This window comes from Metschnikowia bicuspidata (genome assembly GCF_001664035.1).
Source record: "Metschnikowia bicuspidata var. bicuspidata NRRL YB-4993 chromosome Unknown METBIscaffold_7, whole genome shotgun sequence".
Lineage (NCBI taxonomy): Eukaryota > Fungi > Ascomycota > Pichiomycetes > Serinales > Metschnikowiaceae > Metschnikowia > Metschnikowia bicuspidata.
The window spans coordinates 604,274-624,771 of NW_017387737.1; the positions used below are offsets into that span (position 1 = coordinate 604,274).

Here is a 20,498-nt window from a genome sequence, read left to right on the forward strand (position 1 = left end):
GCATGCCTTTCAGATACTGATTATCGCGAGCACCTTGTTGCTACGTCCATCTCATGATGAACGTCAGGAATACTCTCAGCTATGCCTCACGGCTGCCATTTCGTCTTAGAGCTCTAGGATTTCCTCATTGTACTCAGTCATTTCATCTGTCGCTCAGAAATAGATTTGTGAACCCACTTCTTCCATTCGACGTGCTCGAGGAACTCGACAATGATGATGTGAAAGATAAGAATGAGAAGCTACAAAAACAGAAAAAAAAACTTATCAAGCAAAAAAAGTTAATGAAACAAAAGTTGGGAGATGATTATACCGAAAACTCCACTAACAATCGCAAACACGATGAGTTGGCCAAGGCTTCGCTGGAAATTGCAATTGAGGCAAGTCGGCTCAATTTGGATAATCAAGTCAACACGGAAGAATTCACTGCACAAGAAATGCCAAGTGATGCAAACCCAAAAAAAAAATTGATGACGGGAAATGATGCCCCTGAGATCGACTCCGTTAATGGGAATAAAAGAAAACCGAAAATGCCGGAAGAAGATCCTGAATCAGATTCGTTCGAAGATGAAGAACCTTCAAGGTTTAGGGAAACACTTGAGAAATTTGGGAAATTTTGTTTCAAGTGTTTAGAAACTATAGGGATAACGTTAAGCTCAGTCGCTGTGCTAGGGCTTTCAGGTTTTCTCTATCATCGGTTTTATAATTCCCATGTTTTAGATAAAATGGACAAGGCATTTCAAAAAGGTGACCCCGCGTATCAGCTTGCAATCCACAATAAGACTAACAAAGCATCTAATACTGAGCTGGAACATACCGATGAAGATCTAGCAAGATATTGGGTCGAAAGGCCGCAGCAGAAGCTTCTTGATGATATCGTTAGTGGAAAAATCAAAGGCAGATATTTCCTAGTAGTTGGAGAAAAAGGTACGGGTAAGACCACTCTTATCATGGAAGCAATGAAGAAGACTGATGGCAACAACGTTGCTATTTTTGATGCACACGCAGACCCGGAAATCTTCCGTATAAGACTAGGTAAGGCCCTCAACTTCGCTTTCAATGAAGACTATATTGGCTCGCTTTTTAGCATCCGGGGTCCAAGAGACACTACTGCGTTACTTGACATCGAGAGAGCTTTCAATAAGCTCGAAGAACTCGCAATTAAGCGTCGGATCCTCGGTAAAAGTGAGAAGCCGTTAATTGTTATCATTAACAACTCCCATCTTATCAAAGAAAACGAAGAAGGAGTGAAGCTTCTCGAACTTTTACAGCAGAAGGCCGAAAGTTTGTCCGGTAGCGAATTAGCTACCATCATATTCAATAGTGATGACTACTGGGTGTACGAAAAACTCAAAAAATTAGGAACCAGACTCGAGCTCGTCAATGTTCGCGATTTGAATAGGAAGGAAACCGTCAGTGTGCTTAAATTTATTCGAAGCAAAAACTTCCCTGCCGCTCAAAATCCAGATCTTGGCTTGGGAGATGACATATGCAATAAAGTTTATGATCTTATTGGCGGGCGGCCGCAGCATATCAGTCAGGTCTCAAGACATCGAGACGTTATCAAGGCATGCCATGAGATTATCGATCGCGAGAAAACTTGGTTTTTGAATCAATGTGGTCTTCTCGGTGAAGATATGGATGACGATGTGATGGAGTCAGGTAAATTCTCGCTGAGCGCAATGTTACTCATGCGAGAATTTGTAAAAATGGACCGCGAGCGAATGAATTCGTTGATCTCGGAGGATTCACCTGATATCAAGGATATGTGCAAAGACCATCACTTGCCAGAATTACCTTTGTGGAGATCACGTCAAATAATGACCCGAGCTGACTATATTCAACAATACGACAATTTGAATATTTTCACCGTCGATTCTGACTCGCGCGTGAGAGCCGATTCTGTTCCTATGATGAGGGCATTTCATGAAATTGCTTCCCAGCCTAACTTCGATATTCTTCTAGATGAAACCGTTGAGCGGGTCGCAGCTATTGAGTCATTGGGCAGAACTAGAGAGCTTGTACTAAAAGACTTAGTCGAGGGCTCTGTGTACGATGTTTCGTCAAGAAATGGAAAATTTGTAATGACAATCTCGAAGGATAAAAATTGTGACGAGGACGACATGGACCTTCTCATGGAAGAATTGAGTGCATCAGATCATAAAAAAAAGTGGTGGAAGAAAAGAATGGGTCGTTTTGAAGAATCATACCTTCCTACAAATGAAGAGCAGCAGCTGTAAATTCGGTACTTAGCAAAACATCACAAACGAGACTTTACACGCCTTCTGCTTTGGCTGCGCACTTTTTGGGGCTCTGAGTGAGAAAGACAAAAAAAAAACAAACAGCGCAAGTTGGCTAAATTTCCGTTTCCACTGTTTTGATTTCGTGAAGAAGTTTAGATTGAGCCATTACAATTCACCGATAAAGCCGAGGAAATTCATAAGTTGAAGTAGTGCGGCTGGCTTGCGAATAAATTTTTTGGCCAGCACACGTAGGAATTTTCAAGCATGTGCCCCTAATCTACATATTTGTTGGCATCTTCTCTCACTTTCAGATATCCTGATTTGCCTTGTGTATCAACGTGATGTTGGTACATCACATTGATTAAAGGTTTGAAAGTTCGAGGTCTAACAATTCGTACCCTACCAATTGACTATGAAGTCGCATAAACTGTAACACTAAAGTTATGAGCTCAAGAAAATGCCGTGTGTCTTCACAATGCACACGACCGAAACAATATGGTCTCTAGAGTAATGACCCTATTGTTCTCACCATTTTAGAATTTTTAGTCCACAACAATGCGCGAAAATGGCATGTTGCAATGCGCAATACTAACAGGGCGCATATCGGTTTATGGGTAGGGGACAGGAAGAGCGAGGGTCCAGGATAGCATATTCGTGGACTCTGTTCGAAGAGTCGTTCGACTTCCTTGGCCTTTGGTTTGACTTGATTGAAAAGCATCGACACTTGATTTGCGGCTCTGATGTATATATGCAGGTGGAGCGCATTATGTCGATGTCATCATTCAACAAGGCGATATTGCAGCGCGGAGCAAGAATTCATGGACACGTTTGAAGTCTTGTGCCAAACTTGACAGAGACAAATTTATTTTTTACATCAGGCTACCAGCAACTTGGTATAAGCTTTTGTGTGGGCTAACTGTCTCGTGCGTTTCAGCTGTGTCATCATTTGCATTGGTGGCACATCGCCACTTGTCTGCACATCGGTCCGCGGTTCCTGGCTTACACAGGTCTCCCCGTAAACTTACCGTAAATGAACTCCGCAAGAATTTGCCTTTGCTAATCATGCTCAAAACCCGGCTACTGGACAAGCGCTTTCTCTCTTATTATAGGCGCCAGCTTTTTCTATGTTTTGCTAACCCACTGGGTCCATTCTTCAACCGCGGCTATGAAACTCTCCATGACTGAAGCAAGATTAATAATTTACGATTCGCGCCAGTTCACACAGCCCCGCTTTGCCTCGTACACCCGAGCTCTAGATGCAAGCCGGCATACTAGCGTCACATTCTCGCATTTTTGGGCAGCTGCGTTTGCCTGGGCCTATATTTGTGCCGCCGTAGCCCAGCCACGTTACTCCGGATCTGGTGCCCCCGGTCTGTCCCAATACCACGAAAGTGTAATTCATATTGGTTTTTCGGCTCGAAACTTAAGAAGTGCGATAGCTGATCTAGTATAGATCGTACCAGGTTAGGTATTTTGCGGGCACTAGAACGTAAACTCGACTCGTATCTTTGATCACGCTAGTCATACTATACTGAAAAACCCCGTCTACGCAGTTCCGTCTTGAACGCCCCACGCAGATAGGCTATTTGCTCCCCACCCCTCACCCATCAACCAGCGCAATAAATATTTCTCATTCAACCAAACATCCCGGGAGTGAAGCGAAAGCTTGTCGCTTATCTGTGCTGTTTTTAGTGTTTTCCACTGGTGGCTTATATACCAATCACGGCTCTGAGTCTAGCAATCACCACTGGTTGTTCCCCAGGCACAGCGTTGGCTTCCTGATAACTGCCTGTCTTCTTCCACGTTCTTGCCACTATGGATGTGTTCAGCTCAGCGCTAAAAAACCCCTTGCCGCCAGCACGAAAAAGATCGGACCAGCAAAAATCCGAGCTGGCCGAAACGCTGAACTCGCTGTCGGAGCCCAGCCCCTATGAACCAACGTCTAGGACGGTATCCACATACGCGCCGAATGGCCAAACAGCATCACAATATGGGGACCAGTCGCAGGCTCGAGATAGTAAAAAGAAGAACCTGCGGCGGAGGCACAGAAACTCCCATTTGGGCTGTGGAATCTGCAAAAAGAGGCGGATCAAATGTGACGAGCACCTTCCACAATGCTTCAACTGTCTCAAAGGCAGACTACATTGCGCATACTTGAATCTTGATGCGCCGGCTCAAACTGCCCTCAGATTGGCGCAGCAGAATCAGAGTCTTCGGGACGAGCGTGAAGAAGAATTGTCTCCCAAACAAGAAGAAAAGCCCCGGCCCTATAAAGATGCACCGGTCGGCCCACGTCTCCATCCTCCGCTGTACCCGTCAGTGATTAGCCCACCCACAGATCCCGTACCTGCGTACGCTAATAACCCACCAACTGCAAGTTCCAGTGGGGCCTCGGCTGCAAACAACCCTGTACCACCGAAGTCAATGGGTCCGCCTGTGCCCATGCAAGCGCCTCTGTCGATGATGCACTCCATGTACGTGCCGGTGTATCAGCTCCAACAGATGAGTTCTGCTATGCCATATCCACAGCCCCCGATGCAGGTAATGCCAGGGCAACAGGCGCAGACAATCATGTACCTGCCAGAGCAAATGCCCATTCAATACGCCTCTCAACATATCTCTGGAACAACCGCTCCAGGAATGAGCGCCCCGTCATACGCGTGCTACCCAGCACCAGCTCACAGTTTCAATCACCAGTATGAAGGGCATCCTTCAAGCGGTTACATGATGCCCATGCAAGGGCAATATGGTCTATCCGCTCCGCGACCTGAGAGTGGTGCTTATTACGCATATTCTGCACAAACCCCAGAGGTTATGGTCTCTGCACCTAAAAGTGGCATTCTGGCGATCTCGGTGCCTTCTCAGCTGGTCCTTGTGACTCACGACTCCCCCTCGTCAAGCGTCACATCAGTTACAGGTGACAAGGCTGATGCACTGAGTGCAACTTCTTTGACGCGTGTTGTGGGCCACCCTGCTGAGAGTTCGATTCCGCTTGCCTCCCTGCTCCCCGCCTCTCTGGGTCCCAGTCCGCTGTTGCCATCGATGATAGGCGTGCCTGAAATTTCGAAGAATGCGTCTATAAAATTAGCACCCATCGGAGGCAAGCATGATGCAAGCAGGCATGACCCAAGCAAGCATGATCCAAGCGAAACAGAGAGCGTGACCAAAGAAACAGAAAAGATTTCTTCTATAAAAATGCTCCTTTCATAGTGCGTACATTTATCTTGATTTGTATCAGCTTCTGGCTATGACTACTGATGGGCCATGTTCGCAAAAGTTCTCAAAGCTTCAAATTTCAAGACTTGGATTAGGCGCTTCGACTCGAATATCAAGCGTCTCACTCAGAATTTTGAAGAGCTGAAGCACAACGACTCGTTTTCCCGGTCGCCAGGTATTGATTAATGAGATCTGTGGACTTTAGCTGTGCCGCATCCTGCACCTTTGCGGCCGGAACGTCACGGTGATTTTTTAGGTTTCATGTTCCACCGAGCTTCATTAAAATATAAGTCATCAGAAATGTGATTAGTTCCAAAAAAAAAAAAAAGGACACCTTCAAAATCTTGCAGGCAACATGTAGAATGTCAACGTTTGTTCTTGCAGTAGAGTACGTCATGAATAACCCCCACACGTGCGCACACCCACAACACGAGGATCGCGTTCAAGGGTGCTTTTACACTGATGCTTCACATCCACAATTTTGTATGAGTTCAAAAAATCGTTATGCCTGATAATGTTTCACAAAGAGAGGCTGGCTTGAGTCGCTCATCCAACTACTACTCAAGCTCGTTGCTTAGCGCATATTTGAGCGATCCTGAATCAGTTACTCACAATCGTGATTTAGCTCCTGAGATTCGAATCGTTGAGACCAATGGTCCGGGCCACCGAAATGCCGTAAACAACCAAGAGAAGCAAAACGACAGTCGCGAAACAACTATTTCCGATAAGTCTCTAAGGGTGAGAGACTCCAGAATATCCACTACCTCTTCCATTTCAACAGGGCTATCTCTGAGGTCGTCTGTTTCAGATATGTCTGAGGATTTGGACTTGCAGAGTGTTAAAATGACTTTGGAGAACTTGGAATCTGCAAAGCTACGTACCAACAAATTTAAAAAACTCAAGCAGAGGTTATTGGGGGAAGAAAAACCTCAGAACCCAACCAGTGAAGATGAGCGATTCTTTGCGTATGTCATTCTGAAGTTAAAGACCCAGTATTACCAGCATGAAAAGGGCTTTTCTCTCGAAGTAAATTGGTCAGACGCTGCTGAGGTGTTCTTTTTTGGGGATTCGTTAGATCATTTGTTCGCTGATAAAACTCATCTATTGAACTACCTCATTGACAGTTCTTACGAGCTTGGTGAAGTACGCTTCTCTAATCTCAGTAGGTATCATGACGACAGAGACCTTCATGTGGAACAGCTTCTCGAAAATTTGTGGCCCAGGTTGGTGACTTTCAATGAAGTGTTGGATCAATATGCGGTGTCCGATGTGAATATTGAAAAGCCCGAGCTATTTGAAGTGTTCTCCAACCAAGCAAATCACTACGATGGGTTATGCATTCCTCTAGCAATATCAATGTTTGGAAACTGGCTTCTATCCTTCAACAAAGACAAGACTCTTACTAGCAATTACCAAAATACGCTCATATTGGACTATTTTCGAAAGGCTGCACGACTCTCATTAGTGCTTCGGAAGGCCAGAATTTTGCTTGAACAAAGTGCAGTCACATTAGATAAGAAAATTCTTTTGGGACTCAGAAGGTATTGGGATAAAGATAATCAAAACGCTCTATCGACCAGTTTGTATGGCTTGGCTGAGTTCTACCAATTTTCTCAAAACTACGATGTTGCGGTAACATTATGGGAACTAAATTGTCATTTGACAGGAGATTCCGATCTGGGACATTTGGCCATCTTGGGATTAACGGATGGTTTTGGTTTGGGAAACCGATGCAAAGAGCATAACCGGTTTGGGAAAAAATCCAAGACGAATAAGTTCAATACAAAGCGAAGGATAGCCCATCTATATCGGATATTAATGAAGTCTCCCGGCTTCAATGAGTATGGAGTTTGCTGGGCAACAAAAGAAAAATACGATTAAGCAGTATAATCATTGATTGTGCTCTCAATAGTAATTTTACTTTTCTATATCCTCTAAACTACCGCCGCGGTTATCCATTCGTCATTTCACATCATGCTTAGTTTTTAGCATTGGTCTGAGCTGCCTGAGCTGCTGCGTCGGATTTCTTCTTCTTCTTATCATCAATTTGTTCAACCTTGACCTCGTTTAAGCCTTGTTCCTCCAACAATTTTTCAATATATGCGCGAGCCTCGTCACTAACATCTCCTTGAACCATAATCTCATCTTTCTTTTCTGCATTCTTCGTTACAGATGCACCAGTAGCGAACTTCAGTGCAAAAGTTTTCGCTAACTTTTTCATGTCAATATTAAAGACTTCCAATCCACTAATGGAGATAATGTGTTTTCTGCGATTCCTCTCAATTCTCTTAATCACTACTTTTGACGAGAGTTTCTTTTGTAATTCACGCTCCAATTTGGCTTCCTCACGAGCCAGCTTCTTCTCTAACTCCTTATGTATTTTCTCTTCTTTCTCGATAGAAAGGGTTGACGTGGCATTGGCCAAGGCCTCGTCAGAGTATAACTTTTCAAAGAGTTCTCTTTCGTTTTGACTAAGCCATTCCTTACACCTTTTGAATGAAAGACCAAACTCGCAGTATTCTGGAGGATAAGAGCATACACCACAGTAGGTGATTGACTTGGGTATAACTTCGGTCATTCTATTTCTGATCAACTTTTGTGTGCAGTGGTTGATCGATCAATGGGACAGAATTCCGGGCCTTCCTATGCCCCGATGTTATATATCTACAACGTATTTTTTTCCTCGCTCTCGCTATATAAAGGAGCACCGAATGAATTAGGTATCCAAAAATCACTATTTCGATAGCGACTACATGGTAATAGCTAAACTTTGCGCGGATTCCATTTATTAGAAGGATTGCTAAAGTTCTGTTCAAAAAAAATACATTCACAGTCGTGCACAGTGAGTTTGCCGTGATGAAAATTAAATGGCGAAGTCCTCACATACATCGTAGGAACGGACAGGCCTGATCGATTCGAGGTCAATGCATCTCCACAACGCTTCTGCTTGAAGAAGCTTGTCGTCAAACTCTTCGTAAATCGAGCTCAAAAAGAACCATACCTCAGGGTTATTGTGGCCGTATGGCCAGCAATTTCTAAAGTTTTCCAAGTAATTCTTTACGCGCACTAATCCAGCGTCCCGGTCTTTCTCAGAAACAAATAGCGAAGCTTCATCAGAATCATTCGTGATAAGCAATTGACTCATTCCAGCAAGCGTAAGGCCATATGATTTCCTGTTGAATTTCTCTTCTGCAGAATGAAGAACTTCAAATGACCTTTCGAATTCTTGGAGAGAGAGGCGCTTCCTGTGTTGTGAGGTTAAAAGTCCCAAGTACGTATGAGTCCTGACGTTTGGTTTGTCTGCAGTTTCTGCCTCCACAATGCATTGCTCTGCTTCTTCCAAAAAGCCAAGTTTTAAATAAATGGATGCAGCCCATAACCACAATTCTTGCAATATTCTGAGTTCTTGAATCTGCTCTGGACTCGACTCCTTCTGTTTATGATCAATTGTATCATTCTTTCCACGGCTATCCATTGAAAGCTTTGAGAACCGTTTTATGGTCTCTTTATTCAAGCGATTCAGCGCCGAAAGATTTTTTCTAATACCATTGGCTTCATTGGGGTCCATTACACTTGGACGACGAGACCACTTTGTGTCAGCTCTAGCTCCCATGCCACTTTGAAGTTCTTTTCTGCAATTTGACCCACCCAGAAACAATTCACGATAGAGAACGAAAATATCCGAGATATATTCCAAAATTGATTCGACTCCACTTTTTGCTTCGCGAATGGCAAGTTGTGTCATCTTTAGTTGTAGAATGTCGTATTTTTTTTGGAGTGATATTGCCACTCCCGCGTCACGATGGTTGGTTATAAAAAGGCTTGCAATATTCAAAGCATGCTCAATGAACATTTCAGCATTATGAAGTTTTCCATCTTTGTCATTTTGTAGAACCACATCTGAATCACCGTTTTGTTGATAGTCATTATGTTTGTCTTCCAACAAAAAATCTGATGGCTTCTTATCGTTTATGGAGTGCTTGTTCTCCAATGCACTAGCCAAGAGTGCAAGTAAATTCCAAGTCTTGAAGGACTCTGGGGATTTTCTTAAGATGAATTTGCATAATTTCGCTGATTCGCTCACATAATTTTCGTACGCCAAAGCCAAGGCATAATCCAGCATATATGTCAAGCTTCCAAGAGGGTTGACAATCAAAGCGTTTTTGTAAAACATAAGGAGTTTGGTCTTGTTATTTTCGAGCATTTTGAGATTTGCAGAGTCATGAGTGCAAAAATATTGTTGGAGTTTTCCCAAAGAGTACCACGCATCCGACAAACTTCTGATAACAGATGATCGAGAGTCAGAGAGTATATGGGGATTATACTTGCGATACAAAAATGCGAGCTGATTCTGTGTCACATTGAAAGACTCCTCATAAGTTAAATCTGCATCCACTGCCAATTGAGTCATGTAGTCCTGGAGATCTTCGGCAAACAATGACAAATTATGAGCCACTGTGTCAAGACTATTGTATCTGAATCTTTTGGAAGTAGATTTGGCGTCTTGAATGAAAGAATTTAGTGGATTGAACAGCAGGATACAAAGCGAGTACGTGCGGATAGTCTGAAGAAGATCGGTAGAGCTCCCGGTCTGGACACTTTCTCTTTTCACGTAGCTGACGTATGTTTTGAAAGCAGCATATGCTTCATCGTACTCTCCCAAATCAATCAATGTCGAAATCAAGTTCAGGAGTACGGGTTGGCTTTGGTATGAGTTTTCCGTCATACTCAACAAAAATTTCTTTGAGAGTTCAGCGGTAATAAATCTTCGGGCGGCAAATCCGTGATTAGAAATGTTGTTCAAAGTATGGTATAATGTTTCAACAAAGTTCAATTCATCAGACTTTTCGTCGCTCGCATCAGGAAAGTCTTTTCTTTGATTGATTTTTTCGTTAAGAAGTTCAGAAAGAAATTTGACATAATCTGACTCAAATGAGGACGATTTGTGAGTTTCATTTTCTTGTCCCAAGATGCAGTTCGCCACTGAAACAAAAGAACAGATATTTTTAGTGAATTTGAGTTGGCGAAGATCACTAAATTGAATCAGTTTTTTTCCATTGGAGGTAAGGTCAGATATAAAGCCATCAAGGATACAATCTATCCAAGTGTTCGCCGCAACCTGACTAGTGTGACCGTATCGTTTCAAAGATTCTAGAAATATGGAACGAACTGCGCTTCCATTCGCTGATGCTTTGCTTAACAAAGCATGGAATCTTGCAGAAATATAGTCCAAAAATTCTCGTTCTGCCTTGCTTTCAAGAATGACAGCGTGGTTGATGGTGAAATTACTCAATGTGGCAATTGCCGATTCAAAGTCCAGACTCAATACTTGCAAGTGAGCGAGCACCACTGAGGCGTAGTAAACTTCTAAATAAGATTTTTGAGTCATCACGTTAATTGAGCCAACATGATCTATGAGCTCTTTGATGATTGTTTGAGAATCTTCGTCAGACTTAGTATTGAATAGAGTCTGAGCTGAAATCAGCTGAAGCGTCAAATGAAGTCGGTGATCCACATAAATTATTTGATGAATAAAAACACTTGACTTCCTGAATTCAAGCAGATTGCGAGGAAACAAACCTAGATTGAGTCTTTGTAACAATGCCTGATGGTGAATTTTATCAACCGGCATAGTTTCTGCAAATTATGAGTGAAACGGTACTGAGCGAAATAATGGTTGAAGTCTAAATAAAAGTGGGATTCAGTTCATATGAAGACAAACTCGATTGAATCCAATGGAAAGCCCTGATCTTGTCGTTGTGGAGCTATTTTTGTGTGTTCAAGAACGGAGGCCTAACCAAAGAAACAGCACCGACGAATCTCTTTAGGGCGGAGCGACGCGACATTCGGCGGTGCGCGGTTCATCAAGCCTCTCCGCATGCAAGAACGACAAGTAAACTGTAATACCACTAGCCAAATTTTGCAACAATCATTCATTCACGTTACTAGATATTTATAACAAGCTATGAACATCAGTCAACTGATGCATTTGTTGAGTGGATGGCTCCCAACAGCACGAGGTGCAATTGTAGGGTCATTGCCTGCGCACTGAGGTTGTTCTGGGCAATACTATTGAGATAGCTTCGATATTGAATCACACTGCTCACTTGTACAATCTGCCACATTCAAGTTTAGCCTGAATTTGTTTGAGTCTTAGACTTCATGATTAACCTAAGCCTCCGCAACGATTGCAAGCGTTGTAAATCCAAGGGAAACCGCGTGCGTGCGCTCATCTTTTATTCGCAGTCTAACATCTTTCAAAAACTTTGTACAAGCCAGGAAGGTCTGCAACCTGAACGACCTGATCGACCAAATTTTCAGGGGCTATAAATCTTTTCCTTATTTCAGGATAAATCACGTGCTCCAATGTGGAGCTAAGTTGTCCTTCTTCCATCATTGCAAGCAGTTTCTCTTCTTCCGAGTCGCCCCGCGAAATGCGGTCTGGGACATATAACAATGCCAATTGTCTAAGAATTCCAGCAAAACACTGCTTTTCGTCCAGGTAATCCACTTTAGTTCCAAGTCTGTATACAAAAAATGGGATTTTTTTGTTGGAAGGTTTTATTCCTTTCAAGAGCATTGGCAATCTCACAAGTGTTTCTTCTGAGAACTCTATTTGAAAGTACTCAGAGAACATGTCCTTCAGGCTCATAAGTTGATTGATAACAGATTCAATATCCACCAAGTCAAAATGTGTCTCATATAGGGGCTCAAGAACTTGTCTTAATCCAAGTGGCTTCTCTAGTACGTACTCTCCATAATTTGCAAAATCAGAGAGAGCCACTTGATAATAAAATTCGTTTAGTACAGCTCCATAGTCGCAAAGAAAAAGATTGACATCATATTGAAAACAGGAAAGACGCTTGTTTGCATCCACTAAGCCAACATTCACAAGGTTGTTGAAAATATTTGTGAGGGGCCGATGTATTATTTGGCTCAATTCTTCGCGTAGCTCCACCACACTGTCAAGATGAATTTCTTGTCTTGGCTTTCTGATCTCCAAATCACTTGGCACATCAAAGCACGTGCGTTGAGACTTGTCAAAGTCTGTAGTCAGGACGTGACAGTCTGAGTCTGTGGTTACACTCTCTTCGAGAGTCTGATCCGAGCTTGGTAGCACGGCCTTATTTACCACTGTGTCGAAATCTTTTCTGACAAATTGATTGATTTTCAGCTGTGAAACATCCACCCTGACCAATTTGTTTACTTGCTTATGCTTTTTATTAGTATTGGTGGTCTCATCCATGGGAAACCCATCTGGCAGTCTCTTTAACGTGCTTTGTTTGAATGTACGTGAACCTTGCCTGGCAAACAAGACGTCGTTAAGCTGGCCACTTATCCATTCGATGATTTCGTCTTCATTCAAAAACCGCACCTCTCTTTTGGTGGGGTGAATGTTCACGTCTAGATTTTGAGGCTCAATATCAAGGCTCAAGTATACGAAAGGATGGTTTCCCTTTGGGAGAAAAGTCAGAAACACGTTTTGAATTGCTCTCCTGAGAGGGTCACAAGCAACAAGCCGGTTGTTTATGAAAAAGGTTGGCGCAATTCGACGCTTGTTATTGTAATTGAAACCTGACACTGCTCCCTTAAACTTCACTAAACCAAAGTCGGGTCCCGGGAAGTCGAATTCAATCAAGTCACTTGCGACAGATGTTCCAAAGACAGTGCGGACTCTTTCTTTAAGCGGTGCTTGAGGTCTAGTTGAGACTGCGGGTAAAGAATCTCCGAATTTTTTGCAGGTGAAACCTACCCCCTCAGTGTGAATGGCATATTTACCCACAACGTCTAAAATTTTGACCCACTCTTCATTCTTTGATTTAAGAGCCCTTAGGCGTGATTTCAGGTTATAAAAAAGATCTTCCACGGTGATTTGTGTGCCATCTTTTCCAGCCACAGGTTTTGGAGCGCTAGCCAGTAGTTCAGGTTTGAATTTGGGAGAGCAGAGTTTCCCATTGAGATAGAAAGACTTGTATGCAAGGGCAGAAGGTGCCACTTTGGAAACCACCGATAGGTGAGAAATATGCGAGATGGATGCCAAAGCTTCGCCTCGAAATCCGTACGTCGAAATCAGCAGAAGATCATTGAATGAGCGGAGCTTTGATGTGGCGAATCTCTCGCATAGTAGCCCTAAATCGTCGTAATGAATTCCACTTCCGTTATCAGTTATCTGAAGCCATTTGAGACCGCCGTCTTTAGCGACAACATCTATAGTTGACGCGTTGGCGTCAATGGAATTCTCGAGCATCTCCTTAAGGGCATTCGCTGGCTGCACAATAATTTCTCCTGCAGCAATACGGTTGACCACAGAAGCATCAAGCTTGCGGATTTTTGGAACTGCTGTTTCTTGTGGTTTTTCGCCACTCGGCGAGGCTGAAGAAGACATCTGATTTAGGGTCTCTTGATAACGGGCTTCGCAAAATAAAATGAACTGAAACGGGCGAATTGAATAGCGTGAAGTTTTTCACGAGTGATGTTTCCTACCTAATAAAAGGATACATAAAAGCTGATGAGGCAGCCGTGACTATAAGTAGTATTCCCAATAAAAAGATCCTGGGCATACATGTACCGATATAGATTTGTCTCTAAGTTTTGCCAGCCAGTCGCGCACATGGGAAGAAACAGTCTGGGAAAATATGGAACTTGGAAATATGATGATGCATTTTGTTTCTCACACATGCATGCAAATGGTGAAATGTCAAGTAGTTTTTGTTGATTCTCTGTTTGTGTATTTCTTCAATTCTTCATCAGTGTACTAAATTAAATGTTATTAGAATACTCATATTAGTGCACGTTATTTTGGTTTTTTCCAAAACAATACATTTTTTGAACTTTAATAGGTAGAGTAAAAGCTCCAAGAATCTTATTATATAAATTAAAAGAAAGCTGTCGCATAATAGAGAATACAATGCTTTTTTCAATTTGTCTTTTTCTTTTCATTTGCAGACTTTGATATTCTCGATAAGCTAAGCAAGTTCATTCATCGTGGTCTTTCGATCTCAGCTACCAAGCTTGATCGGCTGACGCGCTCTCAAATTTGAGCAGGATATGACGCGAACCCTGACGCAACATCGCCTTCAACCGGTAAGAAAAAACTCATCCAAATTATTTGGCCGATCATAGTTCTGTGAGAGTCTCTGTCTAGGCCCGCATACAGTCGAGACTATCGAGTTGAAATCACTGAGTATTATAGCGCGAATCGGGCTCAACACAGACAATCGATATCATGCCAGCAGCATCCGAACTGGAAGTTTCTTCTTCCCTGTCTCATGTGTCGAACAGAGGCACCCAGCTGACCTCAGTATCTGATATTTCGCTTGCTTATGAAGAGTACAAGAAAGAGATGCTAAAACTAGAATCACTAGCGCACAAAGGGGAGGCAGGACAGTTGGTGCTTCAGAGAATCAAGGAATTGGAGACATTGTTCTCGTCTGTCACAAACAGCGAGATCAAGGAATTATCTATGTATATGAAAGACTCAGAAGCATTGCGTAAAACTACCGAGTTTGCATCCACGAATGCAGAACACATTCGCTTTGGAGACCTCGGAGGAACACTTCCTCTTGAACACTATCTTAAAGCTGTGAAACAATACATGAATCCAGACATTGCACATGAGCAACAAGGAGAACCTGTCGGCAGAAGTGCCGAAGACATGAATGAAAGATTTAACTCGTTTGATTGGGATAAGTTGGGGAACTGGTTCTATCTGAGGGGACGTGTCCCTGTACCATCTCACTTTCTATGCGGTCCTCTAGCTACTCAGCGTAGGCGTATAGCTACCCGCACAAGAACGATTGATGATACAGTGTCATCAGCCGCTATAACTACAGCCAGGAAAGTTGATGCATCCGAACTAGAAAACGATCCGGAGCAGAGTACTTCCCACATGGTGCGTGCATTGTACAATGTGATAAGGGAAAAAGATCCCGAAACAAAAGTCAGTCTATACCGGCTATTTATTAATCCGCACTCTTTCAGCCAGTCTGTTGAGAATCTCTTCTACATAAGCTTCTTGGCCAGAGACGGGCGAATCAGGATTGACGAGGGTCCAGACAACGTGCCCTACGTGGAAATTCCTGATAAGGATCAAGATGATGATGAGGATCAAGACGAAGAAAGCCTGCTTCTGCATTACATTGCCTCTCTAGATCAAGCGTCTTGGAATTGGCTTATTGACCGATATAACATCACTGATTCATATGTCCCACATCGAACACAGGAGGAGGATAGGATCAGCGAGTCTTCCGAAAATAACGATACTGAAGAAGACACTTAGATTAAAAGTGTGTCATTGCGAAAATATTGACTGCTATTTATTGTTGGAAAAGCCGACTATCGAGTTGTATTCGTTTTCGGGCACATCTAACCACCCATCAACATCCAATAACTCGTTCATTGGCCACTTCCGTATTGGCAATATGGAAAGACTTGATCTTTTTTTCAAATTTTCAAATATTTCGATACCCGCATTGCCTATCATGGTGGCATTGTCTGTGCACAAAGCTAAGTCCGGAAAATGAAATTTAAGCGTGTGACCGGCATCCAAATCATTGAATAATTTGCTTCGGAGCACTTTGTTTGCAGCTACTCCGCCCGAACAAACAAAATCATTCACTGCTTCTAATATACCCTCATCAAATTTGTTGTCTTCACTGAGGTTGTGCTTCATGAACGCCACCTGTATGCGGTTCACTATGTGGTCAAATATGACTTCTTGGAGCTTGTATGCCACAAACTCTCTAGATTCCTCGGTCATGAGCCCATCTTTTTTGTATGATGTGATAGTGCTAAGAAATGATGCAAAGCCAAACTCAATTTTTTCGGGGATTTTGCTGCGTTTGGTATTTCTCATTGGCATTTTTAAGCGAAAACCAAACTCGTTATTTGCATCGTGCGTTTTTATTTGAGCGAATCGGTTTTTTTTATCCTCATCGATGTTCTCGACAAACTTTTCGAGTTCAGGACCAAGCATATTCCCTGAAAACCCCAACTCTCTGGCACACTTGTCTAACGAATCACCAGCAGCGATATCCAGGGTATTAATAATGATTTCATGATCTGTGAGAGACTTCAGAAGAACAAGCATTGTGTGACCGCCGCTGCATAGTAAGCTCAAGAAAGGGTACCTTAGGTCATCTGGCGACGAAGTCTTCAGCGGTAGCTTTGCTGTTAGAAGATGACCTAGCATGTGATGAACTCCAATGAGTGGTCGATTCCATGCTACAGCTAAAGCTTTTGCAAACTGTAAGCCCGCACTAAGCAGTCCGACCATCCCTGGTCCTCTGGTGACGCATATTAGGTCAGGCGGATTTGAGGCTGATATATTATGCTTCCCACAGAAGCGCTCCACCAAAAGCGCTATGTTTTGCTGATGGAACTCGTGTGCCGCAGTGGGTATAATACCTCCTGTTTTAGCAGAATTGAGTGTTGCCTTTTGTTCATCCACAGTCACTGGGTAAGAGTTGGGAGTGTGTTTTTCAAGAAGGGCAACACATGAGTCGTCACACGAAGACTCGATAGCGAGAACCTTATAGCATCTGTGAGGTATCCTGAAATTGACGAATCGAGAGGCCAAGCGTGTAGGTTGCATTTGTCGAAAATTGGCAGTTCATTACTGGCCCGATACTTGCAAGTGAAATGATCTGATGCATGTCACGTGAGAATGATAAATGCGCTGAGGCTTCAGTGAATAGGAAGATGATGCTTATTGGTAAAGTCGCCCATGGCTTTTACTGGACTATACGAAAATCTTTCAATGTATTTTCTCCTAAATTTAGGTCCAGAAAAAGGCTACTGTCACAAAATCCTACCCTGTTGTCGACGTGGTTTCGACCGTTAAGAAAATAGCCGCGCCAATCGAGATGTGTTTGCCGGCGCGACGATCTGCGGCCTATAAACCAATCACGACAATACGCGGCTCTGGATTTTCATGACCAGAACATAGCCAGCAAATCTCCGACTGAAAGCACAAAAGTATTTTGAAAACCTAGTTCAACGCTCGATCAATCTTTCTAATAGGACGTATCAAACGACCTAAGACCTGAATCACCTTTATCGTCGTCCATTGGCAGATGCACGGGTTTCTTTGGAGGCACTTCAGTTGAGACCGAGCAAAAAAAAACTGAAACCGCCATACGTGAACCCTCTGATAGAACATATCATCTTCCGGAGCTTCTTTCGTTGTTTCTTGGACCATATAATTATTCAAAAACACTGCCAAAAGAGCTGATGGTTTGTGATTAAAAGACTTTACGAGAAAATCGAACCCGATCCATTTCAAATCATCACCTCACGATTTTTCGGCTCGAAGTTGTCGCAATACTCTCTGTTACTATAGTTTGCATTCCATACACTGTTGCTTATGTCACAGTCATATACCACGTCAGCAATACCGACGCCGTTTCAGCCTCATAGAGAGGCTCATCACTCCACACATAATGACCCCATTGGCTCTACAGGCGCTGCCGCTTCTGATGACGAGATTGAAAGTGCATCTCCTCTTATAAGCTGTATGTTAGCTGGTGGCTTTGGAGGTGCTATAGGAGACTCTGCCATGCACTCTTTAGACACTGTGAAGACGAGACAACAGGGGTTGCTGTTCAATCCCAAATATAATAGCATGATCCCAGCATACACTACAATTCTTAAGGAGGAAGGTTTTCTTCGGGGCCTATACGGCGGGTACTCACCAGCCATTCTAGGCTCCTTTCCTTCCACAGCTGCTTTTTTCGGAACTTACGAATTCACAAAACGGACCTTGATCAATGACTTGCACATAAATGATACCGTGGCGTACCTTGCTGCTGGCATCCTCGGAGACTTGGCCCTGAGTGTTTTTTATGTGCCCTCAGAAGTTTTAAAAACAAGATTGCAGCTTCAAGGTAGGCATAACAATCCGTACACGAAAGGATGTGGATACAACTACAAAGGTCTACGTGATGCTGTGCGGTCTATTGCTCGTACGGAGGGTGTTTCTGCACTCACTTTCGGATACAAGGAAACGCTCTTTCGTGACTTGCCCTTTAGCGCGTTGCAACTCGCATTTTACGAAAAGTTCCGTTTGTGGGCTATCAATTACAATGGGAGGTCCGCCGACCTAAGTGTGCCAGCTGAACTTCTCACTGGCGCGGCAGCTGGAGGATTAGCGGGTACGTTGACTACTCCATTGGACGTCATTAAAACAAGAATTCAGACTGCCACACTTGATACGGCTGGTTTGCATCAGGAAAGCACGCAGCACAGGACTCTGGGCCTCGGAGCCTCAATTTTGAAAAGGTTTTCCACATTGAATGCATTAGTTGCGATTCACCGAAATGAAGGTGTTCTCGGGCTCTTCTCGGGCGTTGGCCCTAGATTCATATGGACTGGTGTGCAAAGCTCTATCATGCTTTTGCTATATCAGGTCGCATTGAAAAAGTTGAACGGTGTTTTCGGGGAGAAAGTTCTCGAGTGAGCATTTTTCGTAGTACTAAACATACCTCTTGCATTAATTATTGCGCACTTCGTAGAGATAATCTGTATATATAATATTTATTCACCGTCAATCGCCAGCACGGTTACTAAAAGAATAGTTTAAATGGGAACGGACGGAACGAAAGATGGTACACTCTCAGCAATCAGTTGATTGTCCCAGGCTCACAAGGAGCTAGATAAATCTTCTCCAGCAGAAGAGGCCTTGGTCTGAAGGATCTGCTCGACAGAATCAACCACGCTCTTCTTCAAATCAATCAACGGAAATCCGAGGATCTTTTTGGTTTTTTCATTGTCAATCTTGCACATGCCAGCTGCGATCTTTTTGCCCTCGCCGGGATTTCCAACTGGAATTTTCCCTCTCAAGAAAGGGAAATTCTCATTGAGTACATCAGCGATATCTTGGCCAGTAACTCTATCATAGTTCAACAATAAGCGCTGGTTGGACAAGTCCTTTTCGAAGGCAACTAGATGAGCTTTTGCAACATCTCTCACATCAACAAACCCGCCTTTGAAAGAAGGGATTTCTCCATCCCCATTCATTTTCAAGAAAGCATTGATGAATTCAGAAGAGGTGTTGAGCTCATTTTTGATCTCTGAGGCGAAAGCCTGAGGGCCGAAAACAAACAGCGGATTCACGTAATTGATGGTGAATGCCGGGTTTTCAGTAGCCATAAAGTCCCACGCAGCCTTTTCTGCAAACTTCTTTGACCCTCTGTAGCCCATCTGAGGGCTTTTCTTGGCATCCTCCCAAGAAATGTCGTTCCAGGTATCCTCAGAGCTAGTGTAAGTCGGATCAGCGAGGAGCTCAGCAGTGGCAACAGCGGCAAACGAAGAAGTCACCACGACTTTTCCGATCTGTGGGCCAAAGGCTTTGATGGCGCCCAATGCGTTTTTTGTTCCGTTGACAGCGGGCTTGAGCAACTCTTCCTCTACATTTGTGGCTTTGAAATGGAAGGGAGACGCAGTATGTAAGAACACGGTCACCTCCGGGTGTCTTTTCAAGGCCTCATCAAATGCACCAGCAGGCTCGACGTCAGGAACAATTTCATAAGAGAAAGCATCAGAAGCAAATATTTTTTTCAAATGATCGCCTTTTTCGGCGGATCTCACTGAACCAACGACGTTGTAACTTTTTGAAAGAAGAAGCTTAACAATGTGTTGGGCAATGAAGCCAGTGGCTCCAGAAACAAAGACAGAAGTTGCCATGATGACGCAATTGAGGTACTGGATGAAAAATCTGAAAAGAAAATCCAGAAAAGTAGAGAAAACACGAAGGGAAAGAAAGAAGCTCAGGTAAAATATGGACTGGCTTGTGTAGAATTTGGCCTAGGTGGTTAGAGGTACTGCGCATTGTGTGGGCTCAGATTGCGGAGTACCCTATCCGCGCTATTATATTCCCTTTCAGGAAGTAAGCGAAAGCACTGACGATCATTTCGAAAAGTTGAAAGTGAGTGAAGTCTGGGGATATAAGTAAAAAAAAATTGGATGGGTCTTATTTTGAGTAGCCCAACTCTTGTTTTGTGGTCTGTTTTCTAATTACTTGAACTTTACAAAGATGAATAGATG

The 20,498-nt window shown here is 43.3% G+C and overlaps 10 protein-coding genes across 10 annotated transcripts; 5 read left to right on the top strand and 5 right to left on the bottom strand.

Moving 5' to 3' along the window:
• Positions 1 to 527: 527 nt before the first annotated feature.
• METBIDRAFT_79888 (uncharacterized protein) lies at positions 528 to 2,237 on the top strand (the record flags this gene model as incomplete). Its single annotated transcript, XM_018859144.1, has 1 exon — positions 528 to 2,237. One exon carries the CDS (start codon positions 528 to 530, stop codon positions 2,235 to 2,237), a length of 1,710 nt encoding a protein of 569 aa, XP_018709910.1.
• Positions 2,238 to 4,055: 1,818 nt separating this feature from the next.
• Positions 4,056 to 5,450, top strand: ZCF21 (Zcf21p; the record flags this gene model as incomplete). The annotated part of the gene is made up of 1 exon (XM_018854405.1): positions 4,056 to 5,450. The coding sequence occupies one exon, from the start codon at positions 4,056 to 4,058 to the stop codon at positions 5,448 to 5,450; it is 1,395 nt and encodes a 464-aa protein (XP_018709911.1).
• Positions 5,451 to 5,960: 510 nt separating this feature from the next.
• METBIDRAFT_46474 (uncharacterized protein) lies at positions 5,961 to 7,337 on the top strand (the record flags this gene model as incomplete). The annotated part of the gene is made up of 1 exon (XM_018858046.1): positions 5,961 to 7,337. One exon carries the CDS (start codon positions 5,961 to 5,963, stop codon positions 7,335 to 7,337), a length of 1,377 nt encoding a protein of 458 aa, XP_018709912.1.
• Positions 7,263 to 8,062, bottom strand: METBIDRAFT_33549 (uncharacterized protein). The gene has a single exon (XM_018856327.1). The coding sequence runs from the start codon at positions 8,032 to 8,034 to the stop codon at positions 7,435 to 7,437; it is 600 nt and encodes a 199-aa protein (XP_018709913.1). The 5' UTR covers positions 8,035 to 8,062; the 3' UTR covers positions 7,263 to 7,434.
• Positions 8,063 to 8,228: 166 nt separating this feature from the next.
• METBIDRAFT_33550 (uncharacterized protein) lies at positions 8,229 to 11,263 on the bottom strand. Its single transcript, XM_018856328.1, has one exon. The coding sequence runs from the start codon at positions 11,086 to 11,088 to the stop codon at positions 8,320 to 8,322; it is 2,769 nt and encodes a 922-aa protein (XP_018709914.1). The 5' UTR covers positions 11,089 to 11,263; the 3' UTR covers positions 8,229 to 8,319.
• Positions 11,264 to 11,378: 115 nt separating this feature from the next.
• Positions 11,379 to 14,026, bottom strand: MLH1 (mismatch repair ATPase). The gene has a single exon (XM_018856329.1). The coding sequence runs from the start codon at positions 13,840 to 13,842 to the stop codon at positions 11,704 to 11,706; it is 2,139 nt and encodes a 712-aa protein (XP_018709915.1). The 5' UTR covers positions 13,843 to 14,026; the 3' UTR covers positions 11,379 to 11,703.
• Positions 14,027 to 14,778: 752 nt separating this feature from the next.
• On the top strand, positions 14,779 to 15,699 carry METBIDRAFT_60997 (Smc5-Smc6 complex subunit; the record flags this gene model as incomplete). Its single annotated transcript, XM_018858313.1, has 1 exon — positions 14,779 to 15,699. A coding segment is annotated over exon 1 (900 nt), but the record flags the coding sequence as incomplete, so codon positions are not given.
• Positions 15,700 to 15,751: 52 nt separating this feature from the next.
• Positions 15,752 to 17,434, bottom strand: METBIDRAFT_222174 (putative N(6)-L-threonylcarbamoyladenine synthase). The gene has a single exon (XM_018855151.1). It carries the CDS (start codon positions 17,047 to 17,049, stop codon positions 15,769 to 15,771), a length of 1,281 nt encoding a protein of 426 aa, XP_018709917.1. The 5' UTR covers positions 17,050 to 17,434; the 3' UTR covers positions 15,752 to 15,768.
• A 1-nt stretch (position 17,435) lies between these two features.
• On the top strand, positions 17,436 to 19,008 carry METBIDRAFT_222245 (uncharacterized protein). The gene has a single exon (XM_018855153.1). The coding sequence runs from the start codon at positions 17,821 to 17,823 to the stop codon at positions 18,910 to 18,912; it is 1,092 nt and encodes a 363-aa protein (XP_018709918.1). The 5' UTR covers positions 17,436 to 17,820; the 3' UTR covers positions 18,913 to 19,008.
• Positions 19,009 to 19,094: 86 nt separating this feature from the next.
• On the bottom strand, positions 19,095 to 20,138 carry METBIDRAFT_13677 (SDR family oxidoreductase; the record flags this gene model as incomplete). Its single annotated transcript, XM_018854408.1, has 1 exon — positions 19,095 to 20,138. The coding sequence occupies one exon, from the start codon at positions 20,136 to 20,138 to the stop codon at positions 19,095 to 19,097; it is 1,044 nt and encodes a 347-aa protein (XP_018709919.1).
• Between the last annotated feature and the right edge of the window lie 360 nt (positions 20,139 to 20,498).